Raw genomic sequence first — 13,518 nt, 5'->3', positions numbered from 1 at the left:
GATACTCTTTACTGGCCTAATATGCAAGGTGAAATCAAAGATTTTGTCAGCAATTGTGCCACCTGGAATGAATATGCACACTTGCAACAAAAAGAGACCATGATGTCACATGAGATACCTACACGTCCTTGGCAGATTGTCAGTATAGACTTATTCAACTATGCGGGAAAAGAGTACCTGATATTAGTTGATCATTACTCAGACTTCTGGGAAATTGAACTGCTTCCTGACTTATCCACTGAAACTACAGTTAAGAGGTGCAAGGCGCAGTTTGCATGTCATGGCCAACCAGATAAAGTGATTTCTGATAATGGCCCTCAGTTCTCAAGCTTACAATTCAGAAAATTTGCCTTTGAATGGGAGTTTGAGCATGTAACTTCCTCACCACGGCATCCACAGGCTAACGGCAAAGCTGAATCTGCGGTGAAGATTGTAAAAACTTTATGCAAGAAAGCACAAAGTGATGGTAAAGACCAGTGGAAGGCCATCTTACATTGGAGGAACACTCCAACTGTGGGCATGGATAGTAGCCCAGCCCAGAGACTGATGTCGCGAAGATTAAAGACCTCCTTACCTGTCACCAACAAGTTACTTGAACCCTCTGTGATACAAGGGGTACCGGAAAAGTTACGGCTTAAGAGGCAAGTGTTCAAGGCACAATATGACACATCTGCAAGAGATTTGCCTGAATTAAATATTGGGGAATGAATCCGTATAAAACCGCTGCCTGGAGATCGAACAAGTCGTTGGAGAATGGGTACTTGTCTGCGAAAGGTTGCACCACGCTCCTATCTTGTGGACATTGATGGAACTCTCTATCGTCACAATCGTGTGGATCTGCGTGTGGCTGAAAAGCCTGATTCACATTATCCAGTTGACAGGCCAGACTCGCCTGGTAATGCAAGGGCAAACTCACCAATTGGTGCTAGGGAATGTACAGTTATGATGCCACAGACTAATGTTAATGACAATCCGGAGCAAGCAGGTATATCGGACGGGAGTGAAGAGCAGAGCATGCCAGTAAGTGGTGAGAAGAGCCCAGTAACCTCGGAGAGGGCTAAGAAACACTTTATACAACGAGGCCCAGTTTTCACCCGCAGTGGTAGACATTCACAACCACCCAAAAGACTTAACCTGTAAATATGTTATTACAAGGATTCATCCACATTTCACAATGATCATTTATTAAGACGGAGATGTTATGAGTGTTATGTTTAGTTTATATGCAACTCTATGATTCATCTATGTGGCACTTGTTTCCTGTGATGCGTTTCCTGTTCTGTGGGTTCTCTTCTAAGAACATGACTTCTGTACACTAACGGCTTATACTGTCATTATTACCACATAAAACAAAAAGCACTCACCTCATAGTTCTCATTTAATAGTACAAGGCGTCACATACCCAGTGAGGTCCATTGTTATACTATGTCCCTATGTCCCTATGTACCTTAAAAAGTTCCCGTGGGCCACCAATTTCGTGGTTCCTTTCCTCCTCTGTACAGGACATCTCTTGTGATTATCATCCACTCCATAAGTCTGTTGTCACCTTGTATCTTGGTGCCCTAACTGTCCCCGTTACTGTGATATTAAGGCGAGCTAGTTGACTAAAGCAGGAGGAAGGCAGCACAAAACAGCTGTTCTGGGGGGCAGGGAGCATAAATCTGACCCTGACAGCATTGGGCACAGGACACTGTCTCTGAGGAAAGTGGAGAGCATCATGGTACAGGGGACATTTTGGGGGCATATATTTAAGGGAACTGCATAGGGTACAGGCAGTAAGATAAGCTTTATTCTATAACTAGTCATGAAATAATATTTCCCCATGGTTTGCAACAGGTGGCAGAAAGGTTGTAGAAGTGATAAGCATAAGAGAGGTGCAGGGAGTGCAGAGGTGAGCAGTGTGAGGGGTGCAGGGAGTGTGGAGGTGAGCAGTGTTAGAGGAGTGCAGAGAAGAGCAGTGTAAGAGGGATGTAGGGGATGTGCAGAGGTCACCAGTGTAAAGGGGTGCAGATGTGATCAGTGTTGGAGGGGTGCAGAGATGTGCGGTGTAAGATGGATGCAGGGGATGTGCAGAGGTGATCAGTGTTAGAGGGTTGCAGGGGATGCAGAGATGAGTAGTGCAAGGGATGTGCGGAGGTGATCAGTGTTAGAGGGGTGCAGGGGATGCAGAGAGGAGTAGTGTTAGAAGGATGCAAGGGATGTGCAGAGGGGATCAGTGTTAGAGGGTTGCCGGGGATGCAGATGGATGTGCGGAGGTGATCAGTGTTAGAGGGGTGCAGGGGATGCAGAGAGGAGTAGTGTTAGAAGGATGCAAGGGATGTGCAGAGGTGATCAGTGTTAGAGGGGTGCAGGGGATGCAGAGAGGAGTAGTGTTAGAAGGATGCAAGGGATGTGCAGAGGTGATCAGTGTTAGAGGGTTGCAGGGGATGCAGAGATGAGTAGTTTAAGAGGGGTGCAAGGGATGTGCAGAGGTGATCAGTGTTAAAGGGTTGCAGGGGATGCAGAGATGAGTAGTGTAAGAGGGGTGCAAGGGATGTGCAGAGGTGATCAGTGTTAGAGGGGTGCTGAGATGACCAGTGTAAGAGGCCTGCAGGAGGGAGTGCAGAGGTGATTTGTGTAGCGGGTTTTGGGGTGCAGAGGTGAACATTGTAAGAGGGGTGCTGGAGTACAGAGGTGAGCTGTTTCGGAAGGGTACAAAGGCGAGCAGTGTGTAAGGGGGTGCAGAGGTAATCAATGTGAAAGAGATGCAGCAGAGGTTCAGAGGTGATCAGTGTAAAAGGGCTGCAGAGGTGCAGATTGTAGGAGGGGTACAGAGGTTACCAGTGTGAGAAGGGGATGGGGGGTGCAAAGGTGATCAGTGAAGGGTGTTTCAGGGGGGTGCAGGTATGAACCTGTCTGTGGCACTTTCATTGTGACACAGTAATTAAGGCATATTTTGTGGGTACAAGGACATTTGGGACAGCATCCTATGATCGCTGGATCATTGTTCTTGAATAGTGATGGGCTCGATGTTCGAGCGGAACTTGAGTTCGACTCGAACCAGGGGCGTAACTAGAAATCACAGGGCCCCATAGGAAAATTTTGTATGGGGCCCCGTGATTGCTAGTTATGCCACTTGCAGAGCCCCAGCGGAGAGTGACCCTGCAGAGCCCACCATAGACTCTCTATAGTGGGCTCTGCAGGGTCTGAGATCTCTTACCTGTCAGCACCTCTGTGGTCGCCGGGCCCCGCCTCCTGTTCCATCCCCAGGCTCCGCCTCCTCTGCTATCGACGGGCCCCGCCTTCTCTTACATCACTGGCCCCACTTGCTCTTAGGTCGCTGGCCAGTGATGTAAGAGGAGGCGGGCCCCGCCTCCTCCATTCCGAACACCGCCCTCATCTGCCGCAGCGGCTGGCTTTCACTGACACAGCTCCGCAGCGGCTATGAGGGGAAAGGCGCCGTGGCCACTGCTGAGCTGTGTTTGTGACAGCCAGCACCCCCACATGCCATAGCGACCCAGTCAAAATGCCATTCTGCGTCGGTCGTGGTTTTTTAAAAATGATTTCCATTTATTTTTTATTGTTTTATTTTGTCGAGTCGTCGTTGTTGTGGACAACGCTGGACATCGTGATTGACCCTGGATTACATCGGTGGATCCATTATTATTATTTTTTTTTTAAATAAAAGACTTGTCAAAAACTTGTCTTTTTTTTCAAATATAGGATTTTTTCAAAAGTCTGGCCTCTTTTTTAAAACTTTTATGTAACCCTTTAGTGAATGGGTAGAGGTACAAGTACCCCTTACTCAATCACAAGGGGGGGCACATCTGGGTGCCCCTTTATGAAAGGGGTACCCTGAGGTGAATAAGCCCCATGCCTGCACCCCCACAACCAACGCACCAAGGCTTGTGGGGAAGAGGCCCTTGTCCCCATTAGCATGGGGACAATGTGCTTTTCCAGGGGCGACCCTGGAAAAGCATCCTCCCAGTGCCGAGGGCATGTGGCCTGGTATCGCAAGGAGGGTAGGACCCCTTAAGGATCTGGTATTACTTTGGGGGGGGGGGGGACCTCACACTTTTTTTCTTTAAATGGGGTCCCTCCTAACACTCCTACCACACCTAAAGGGTCTGGTATTGTTTTGGGAGGGGGAACCGCACGCCTTTTTTTTTCTTTTTAAATATAATTTTTTTCTTTACAAATGTCATTTTTGCTGCCGCAGGTTCTATACATTGTACAGATGCGCCACTTTACAGGCAGTTTAAGGGGACCACCCAGACACGATATTTAAAGGAATTTTTCATTTTTATTGTTTCACTTTAAGTGATGTTAAAATTACTGCTCCTTTAAAAACTGTGTTTTTTAAAAGTTTTTTTGCATTGATACATGTCCCCCCGGGCAGTACCCGCATCCCCTCACCCTTTTTATGGCCATTAACTTGCATATAAGCCTTCAAAATGGGGACAATTGATTTTCAAAGTTCTACCCCCATTGACTTCGAGTTCAAACTTTTCCCATGTTCAAAAGTTCGAATTTGAAATGAATACGGGGGTGTTCAGCTCATCACTATCCTTGAAGTGCCCAGGGGTACCCCCGGTCTTTCAACATTCCTATTGGAATGACACTCAGGAATCTATTCTGTCTTTTAAATGATATTTATTGGGTTTTTTTTTTTATACAATTATTTATTGCTGTTATTTGTCTTTCTTTGACTTTGCTGACATTATTGTAAACATTTTCTTCCTGGTTTCCAGTTCAGTAACAATTTTCTTATTTGGGTCCTTGGTTGAAAATGTTTATTGGACTGAGATTTTTTTTTTTTTAGTACATATGGTATTGTATGGGATAGTGTTTTCCAATGCACATTTAATGTCTATATATGCGGCAGCACGGCGGGTGGGCTGTAACACCCAGCTGCCACATATAAATGCGTCCATGCGGTTACACTGTGTGCTCCCACCACGCTGACTGAGCTGTCACAAACAGCATCAAGTCACTGTCAATGATTGGTAGCTGGCATGATGAGCCAATCACCGCGGTCACATGATCAAGTTAAAGGGCCAGTGGAAGGATGCAGCAAGAGGTTACATCTTATCTACAGTAGCTGTGTCACAGAAATGCTGTCACTTCAGCTCAGTCTCCTATAAGGTTGACATTGTAGAACAAAAGGGACATACTAAATTTAACAGACCATTTATTTTCTGTGTAGGTTTGGATTCATTACGTACAGTAAGGGAATTTATCAAATCTGGAGCAGACAAAATCTGGAGCAGATGTGCATGACAACCAATCAACATCTCTTTCATTTCCAAATCTTAATTCGAGAAACTGAAGAGAGAAGCTGATTGGTTGCCATGGGCAACTGCTCCAGAATCTGTCTGCTCCAGTTTTGATAAATTCCCATTAGTGTACATTAGCTGATTGTACTAGAGGCTCATTTGCATAATGCTGATTTTTTTTGTTTCAAGCTCATGTCTTCTGTAACATTCCCTTATATATAGAATATACTATTATATGCAGTGTTTCAGGTACATGTGCAGATCCTTTTCTATAATGGTACAGTGTGTAGAGAAGGAGCTGTCCTCTGTTCTAGACCATTTTCTCTCCTGTGTTAGGGTGACTAGCTCACTGTCACGAAGTGCTGATATCAGCAACAAACGCAGTGCACGGCCGCCTGAGAAAGGGAGATGGGCTTAGTTACAATTTACAGGGAAGTCTTTGTAAAGATCTAAGATTAATATATCATTGGAAAAGCAGCAGGGCAGCCATTAGAAATTTTGGGGCCCCTTACACAGCCTTAGACCCCATTCACACGTAGCGACATACCTTTTGCAGCGGCTGGGATAGCGCGACTTTCGGGGCGACGATCCAGCGACAGTAGCGCGACCTTCTCCGTCGGGCTCCATAGAGAAAAAGCAAAATCGCGCAAAATCCGCCGAAAAAAGGGTCCGGTAGAAGCGACTTGCGACCGCGACGAGCGACATGGAGTTAAGACAGCTCCATTGAATAGCATTGGTCGGCGACTTCTCGCGATATCGCGCGGCAAAAATGCGCGATAAGTCGCTACATGTGAACGGGGCCTTAGACCGCTGAGAGAGGGTTTGCAAAGCTTCCTCTTCCATGCTCTCGTTTTTTTCTCTCCTTACCAACACTTATCTTCCCTCCTCCACTCTCCTCTTCCATGCTCTCGCTCCTACTCTCCTCCCCCTCCTTATCTACACTTTTCTCCCTTCCACTTCTTGGCCCCATAGACTTCAATAGGGGTATCTGAAGAAGCACACACCTGGAGATTGTGTGAACACACTGCATGTTTTGTGGCGTGTCATGTCCTGTTCATTTTACTGGGCTGCTTTATGCACAACAAAAGCTAATGCAGCAATTTGAGGTGCGAGCTTTGTGCGTTTGACAGCACCAAGATGTGCGCCTTCCTTGCCATGTTTGGCGTGACATTAACCTTCTGCCGTCAGCCCGTTGAGAGAACACGGACGGACGGCAGACCCCCATTTGCGGGTTGCCGTCTCCAGATGGCATTTTTTTCTCCTCGCGCGCGCAGGAAAAACTCGCCCGTTCTTTACAGCCGTTACCGGCTGTTTCACATACAACCGATCAGCGACTTTATAGCGGCCGATCGTTTGTATGGTGTGTTGTTCGCCCCCTCGAGTGCCGCTGCTGCCGGCACCCCTCCTGACCCCTCACCTTCAATCCCAGGATCCGCTAGCCCATCTGCGGCCCGTGACCGGCTCAGGAGGGCGTCAGGAGGTAAGATGGTAGGGAGATCAGCATCTTCCTCCTTGCTGAACTCCCTCCGAGGTCTGAATGCATAAGTGATGTGTATTACATCACTTCCGCATTCACCTGTCAGTCATCTGGCTGCTATATCCAGAGAAAAGAAGCTGATGAATGTCTTTTCAGCCTTAGAGACCCCTAATGTCTCTATAAAGAGGACCTGTCAGTGTGCCTTTGCTATTATATAGGGGGATTGTTATCCCCCTGTGTAATAGCAATAAAAATAAGTGTTAAAAAAAAAGAAATATATTTAAAAAAAAGTAAAAAAATACAAGTCACAAATAAAAAAAGTGAACCCCCAAATGTTTAAGCCCCCCCCCTTCTTTTACGCACATATAAACGTAAATATGTGTCAGATGCGTCAGCGCGTGAAAACGACAATTGCGCTACATGTGTTACATATCGCCGCAAACGTCGCAGTGAGAGCAATCATTTTAGGGCCATCAATCACTGATAACACTAAACTGATGAGCAGTAAAAGCTTTTAAAGCGTCGCCTATGGCCAATTTTGGGTATTGTAGTTTTTTGAGGTTTCACGCGTGCGCGCAATTTTAAGGCTTGACATGTTTGGTGTCTTTTTAACCGACGTGATGCCGCCTTTTATATTTTACCAAAAAATGGGGTAATAATAAATGCTTTAGAATTTAATATAGAGGAAACAGGTTTTTTTCTTTTAATTTTCTGTAATTTTTCCTTAATGTAGTAAAAAATAAAAACCGCAGTGGTGATTAAATACCACCAAAATAAACGTTATCTGTCCCCATGCAAACCGCCCCTGAAAGAAGCCAAAGAGGGTCTCATGGTCCTATCTTGATATACCTCGGCGAGGTGACATCTCCGTTAATTCCTGAATTTCGCTCCCAAGAATGCAAATCGATGTCAGTTCAGCACAAATGAGCTGCGACTTTATGGTAATGAATAGTCAGGCAAAGCATGGCTGCCAGTTAACATGCTTTTAAAGCACTCTACCATAATATTACTTTATCCTTATTCCTAACAACGTATAAGAGACTGATGGATGATGAAGCTGTGAACGCTCCACCGCCATTGGCTCCCCAATGCAGCGATCATGCAACGAGCATCTGTAATTGGCTAGAGCGATGGAAAGATACAATTGGCTGTTGCTAGTTTTTTTTATATGTCCCCCTATGGCAGAGCTGACATGTAACGCTAACTGGAATATCCATTATTTAAACAACATCGGTTCCAGAGGAGCAAATATGAGTTTCAGCTCCAGACTGGAATGAGCTAGAGGAAAGCAATTCAATACACGCACAGCTCAGAATAAGAGTCGAGATGACAACATTGCGGAGGAGCAACCCAGGTTTAGCCCTTTTCTCGACGAGTGATAGTGTGGAGCATTTTGTGCTGCTGTAAAACAAAAAAGAACTCCACCAGTCAATGTATGTATGGAATACAACTATATGACGTAATGCTATTGTTACATAGTCAGGTTGAAAAAGACACATCAACCTCAACCTATAGAGAACAAAAAAGAACCCCATGCTCACAGGTACCCAGAGCTGACCCAGAGGAAAGCAAAAAAATCCCAATAAAGCACAGGTAGGCACACTTCAGCCCTCCAGATGTGGTGAAACTACAAATCCCATTATGCATTTGCCTCTGGGTGTCATGCCTGTAGCTGCCAGGTTTTTGCAATGCCTCATGGGATTTGTAGTTGCTCCACAGTTGAAGGGCCTGAGTATGCCTATCCCTGCTAAAAAGAAAGGTTTAATTTGCTCCAAGAAGGGAAAAAAAATATCCTTCCTGATCCCATAAATTAAAGCAGAACTCCAGCCAAAAATAACAATAAGAAAAAAACAAAACAAATAAAAAACATCTTTTGCTGCAATATTCAGCTTCTGTCCAGAGATTTCCCCCGCATTACTTCTTCTCTGCCACTAGATGTCCTCAGTCTAATGAGCAGCATCATTCAACCTGCTTCCTCTGAGCTCAAGACATTCCCCCAGCCTGTGATTGGACAGCCTAAGCCAGCCTTTTTCAACCATGGTGTGGTGGTACCCTGGTGTGTCTCCTGGCTGGGGTGAAGACTTAAGTGAAGAAAGGGGGCTTCTGATGTAAAGGGGGGCTACTGATGTGAAAGCAGGAACTCTGATATGAAAGGGGGAACTCTGACGTGAAAGGGGGCTTCTGACATGAAAGGGGGGCTACTAATGTAAAGGGGGGGCTCCTGATGTGAGTGGGGGCTACTGATGTGAAAGGGGGACTTCTGGTGTAAATGGGGCCTACTGATGTGAAAGGGGGGTTTCTGATGTGAATGGGGGCTGCTGTGTGAAATGGGGGCTTCTGATGCAATGGGTGACTCTGATGTGGAGGGAATCTTCATTTGAAAGGGGCACTTCAATGTGAAGGAAACCCACTTTTTTGTGTGTTCTTGAGTGGGGTCCCTCTTAAAATCTTTGACATTTTAGATTGGGGTGCATCAAGATTTTGCATACGTTTAAAAGGTGCTGTCACTGAAAAAAGGTTGAGAAATGCTGGTCTAAGCAGTAGAAACACAGTGATGGGCTAATCTCTCTGTCACTCTAGTCTCTGCTTCTATCAGCATGCCTCTTATCAGCACAAGAACTGATTGGCTCTTTGTGGTGCTACTCGCTCTCACACTCCAGCCCTGCTGTACAGGGATGGCAAGAGGCTAATATCAGGTCAGATTTAGGTACTTACACTGTTAAGCTGCATTATTTGTGTCTTTTGTATCTGCTCAGAATTCGCTTTAAAGCTGAACTCCAAGCAAACAGCTGAATACATGATGATTACATATGAAATAGATATATGGGAGCCATGTTACCTGCCAAAGCGAAGTGGAAGCAACTGGGAACAACAGCAACTCAGTCACAAAGTGGTAGGCCACGTAAAATACCAGAGCGGGGTCAACGCATGCTGAAGCGCACAGTGCGCAGAAGTCGCCAACTATCTGCAGAGTCAATACCTAAAGAGCTCCAAACTTCGTGTGGCCTTCAGATTGGTACAACAACAGTGCGTAGAGAGCTTTATGGAATGGGTTTCCATGGCCGAGCAACTCCATCCAAGGCTTAGACCACTTGGGGCTTGGCCACTTAGTTCTAGTGAAGGAAACTCTTAAGGCATCAGCATACCAAGACAATTTCATGCTCCCAACTTTGTGGGAACAGTTTGGGGATGGCCCCTTCCTGTTCCAACATGACTGCGCACCAGTGCACAAAGAAACGTCTATAAAGACATGGATGAGCGAGTTTGTGGTGAAGGAACTTGACTGGTCTGCACAGAATCCTGATCTCAACCCGATAGAACACCCTTGGGATGAATTAGAGCGGAGACTGCGAGCCCGGCCTTGTCGTCCAACATCAGCACCTGACCTCACAAATGCGCTTCTGGAAGAAGTGTCAAACATTCCCATAGACACACTCCTAAACCTTGTGGACGCCTTCCCAGAAGAGCTGAAGCTGTTATAGCTGCAAAGGGTGGGCCAACTCAATATTGAACCCTACGGACTAAGACTGGGATGCCATTAAAGTTCATGTACGTCTAAAGGCAGGCGCCCCAATACTTCTGGCATTATAGTGTATGTATAGTTTAAATAAAATATATGGGAGTGGGGGGTGTTGGGTGGCATGTAGAGGGTTAAATGCCAGGGGTTCTGCTTCAAAGTAAAGGTTCCCCCTAAATATCTCCATCACTATTTAAATAAAAAAAAAAAGTCCTCTCTGAAAAGGTTTAATGCTTCCCAGTCCAAATACTGATGTTACAATCTTCACTGTCTTGAAGGCCAGAAATTGCTGAGGAGCGTTCAGCACCTGACAATCCCACCCCTGAGCACTTTGGTTCCATCTGCTGGCACCTACATCACTACTGTGTCCACCACTGGACACAGTAGGCATGGCCAGTGGATCAAACCATAAAGATCAGACGGGACCTGGCATCCAGAACTCCTGGAAGATGTGTCAGATGCTGGAAATAGTCCACCAAGCTTTCCTCCTCATGAGACTGATGGTGCGGGTGTTGGGAGCTTTACTTTGAAGGAAGGCTTTTTTTTTTTAAAAAGAGCAAACAAGTCACTTTAAGTGAATGGTGCCAGAAGCCACATGTGGCCCTCGTATTCCATGCTGCTTGTGGCAGCAATCCAGGACTGCTTGTCAGACCAGATGCTTCATATTATGGAATCCATAGGCATGGTGCCAGTAGCTGTCTCATCAGTCAAATTATTACTATTCAACATACAGAATGTCCCTCAATATGACAAAAGGCCACTTAGCCAGACTGACCAAGGTTGGGGATCTCTGCTGTAAAGAAGCAGAAAAGGTCAGGATAGTCAAGGACTGAGAGAACTGTTTCTCATAAGCTTGCGTCACAGTTGGGTCTTCCAGACAGAACTTGCTTTACACTCAATTAGAACATCTTCCTGTCATGATACATATAGTTCTTGGCTAGACAGAGACACATATGGGCTGTCAAGGTCCCCAGACATAGATAGGGGGACCACAGTAATGACTGCAAGGACAGCCAAGCAGAGTTCTATAAATGGCTTCAAGCCAGTCAACTAGACACCCCCATGTGTTCCAAACATCATTCAAATCATCTACAAATACAAACAAAGGAACCAAAGGAACCTTAGCAGGCCTGAGTGACTTTGGCGAAACTGAATTTGCCACAAAAATTTTGCAGAGGGAAAGCTTTCAATGTCGCCCATTGGTGCACTTTGTCAAATTTTCCTACAGTCAACCCTTGTTTGTTTATTGAGTATGTGTTTTTCCTGTTTTTTTGGTGTGGTTTAGGCTATTTAATTTATTGTCCTTTGTATGTGTGGGGTTTTTTTTTGCGCAGTTGATCTTTATTTGGGTACTGTCACTTTAATTGTTTTTCTTTTTTGTATATTTGTTCATTATTTGTGTACTGTCAGTTTAATTGTTTTGCTTTTTTTATATTTGTTCATTATTTGTGTACTGTCAGTTTAATTTTTTTTATTTTTGTGTATTTGATCAGGACAGGTCAGGTGCCAGACTTTGCCCAATCAGGGCCCAGTACTCTGTATGAGCCATGATTGGGCAAAGTCATGATGACTTTGCCCAATCATGGCTCACCTGTCAGATGCCATACAACTGTAAACCGTAGGACGGTGCTAGCTGTCACCACTAGCCCCGCCCAATTGTTTATATTTTGCCGGCATCTGTCAAAATGCCATTCTGCAGTGGGTGTTCGCCGCGAACGTACGGGTCGGCAGGTGTCGTTTTTGAAATTTTATTATTTATATTTATTTTTTATTTAGTCAAGTCGTCGTTTTCGTGGACAACGCTGGACGTCGTGATTGACGCTGGATTACGTTGGTAGATCAATTTTTTTGTTTTTTTGACTTGTCAAAAACCTGTGTCTTTTTTTTTTTTTTTTCACTTAAAGGATTTTTTCAAAAGTCTGGCCTCTTTTTTAAAACTTTTATTGAACCCTTTAGTGAATGGGTAGGGTTACAAGAACACCTTACTCATTTACAAGGTGGGGGGGGCGGCATCTAGGTGCCCTATTTATTAAAGGGGTACCCTGATGTGAATAAGCTCCTGCCCAGAATTCCCACAACCAACGCCCCAGGGCTTGTGGGGGAAGAGGCCCTTGTCCCCATCGGCACAGGGACAAGGTGCGTTTCCAGGGGCGGCCCTGGAAAATCACCCTTCCAGTGCTGAGGGCATGTGGCCTGGTATGGGAGGGGGGGGGTGCTCGCCCCCCCCCCCCTCTCCTGCCCTGCCAGGTCTGTGCTCGGATCAAAGGTATGTTTGGGAATTTTTTTTCCCCATTTTTGGGGGTGGGGTTTCTCCTTAAAATTCCTACCAGACCTTAAGGGCCTGGTATGACTTTAAGGGGGAACATAGTTACATAATATTTGGGTTTGAATAAAGACATACGTCCATCAAGTCCAACCCATATAGGTCCACACTGAACTCATTCTTAGGAGTACCTGTATCCCTGAATATTACGGTCCCTCAGGAAATCGTACAAAAGTTTCTTAAACAATTCTACACTCTTAGCTGAAATCACTGCAGTGAGCAGTGAGTGAGTTCCAGATCCTAACCGCTCTTACTGTGAAGAACCCCCTTCTCCCCTTGTGCTGAAATTTTTTCTCCACCAACTTTAGGTGGTGGCCTCTAGTCTTTGTAATGGAGTTAATCTTAAAGAGTTTGTTGCCAATGTTGCTGTCACCATTGAACATCTTGTACATGAAAATCATATCCCCCCTTAATCTCCTTACTTCCAGCGTGAACATGTTTAAGGTCAGAAGCCTTGTCTCATAGCTCTGGTCCTCCATTTCCCTAATTATTGTGGTTGCCCTCCGCTGGACTCTCTCCAGTTCAAGGACATCCCTTCTTAGTACCAGCGACCAAAACTGGACCGCGTACTCCAGATGTGGCCGAACCAATGATCTATAAAGTGGCTCAATTATAGACTCTATATAGATTATTGTCTCTGCAATACATCCCCTTCTTAATACAGGACAAGACCCTGCTAGCTTTGTTTACCGCAGCCTGGCACTGCAAGCTACCATTCAGTTTGTGGTCTGTTTACAGCAGCCTGGCACTGCAAACTACCTTTCAGTTTGTGGTCTACAATGACCCCCAAATCCTTCTCCATTTCTGACTTCCCCAGCGGCATACCCATAATTGTATAACCCATTTGTTTATTTTTATTTCCAAAGTGCATTACTTTTCATTTATCGACAGTAAACCTCATCTGCCACATTAATGCCCACTCCCCTATTTTATCCAGGTCCTCCTG

At 45.4% G+C, this 13,518-nt stretch overlaps 1 protein-coding gene across 1 annotated transcript in view; it reads left to right on the top strand.

Moving 5' to 3' along the window:
• Positions 1–753: 753 nt before the first annotated feature.
• Positions 754–13,518, top strand: part of GTF3C5 (general transcription factor IIIC subunit 5) — a 55,671-nt gene continuing 42,906 nt past the window's right edge. The window contains exon 1 of the mRNA XM_018564227.1: positions 754–1,020. Within this exon, the coding sequence (XP_018419729.1) occupies positions 754–1,020 (267 nt within the window). The remainder of the gene's footprint in view (positions 1,021–13,518) is intronic.

The sequence above is a fragment of the Nanorana parkeri genome, unplaced genomic scaffold, assembly GCF_000935625.1.
Source record: "Nanorana parkeri isolate BGI_ZX_2015 unplaced genomic scaffold, ASM93562v1 scaffold738, whole genome shotgun sequence".
Classification (NCBI taxonomy): Eukaryota; Metazoa; Chordata; class Amphibia; order Anura; family Dicroglossidae; genus Nanorana; species Nanorana parkeri.
Note: the sequence above shows the minus strand (reverse complement) of the source record. Positions and strands in the feature narration are given on the sequence as shown.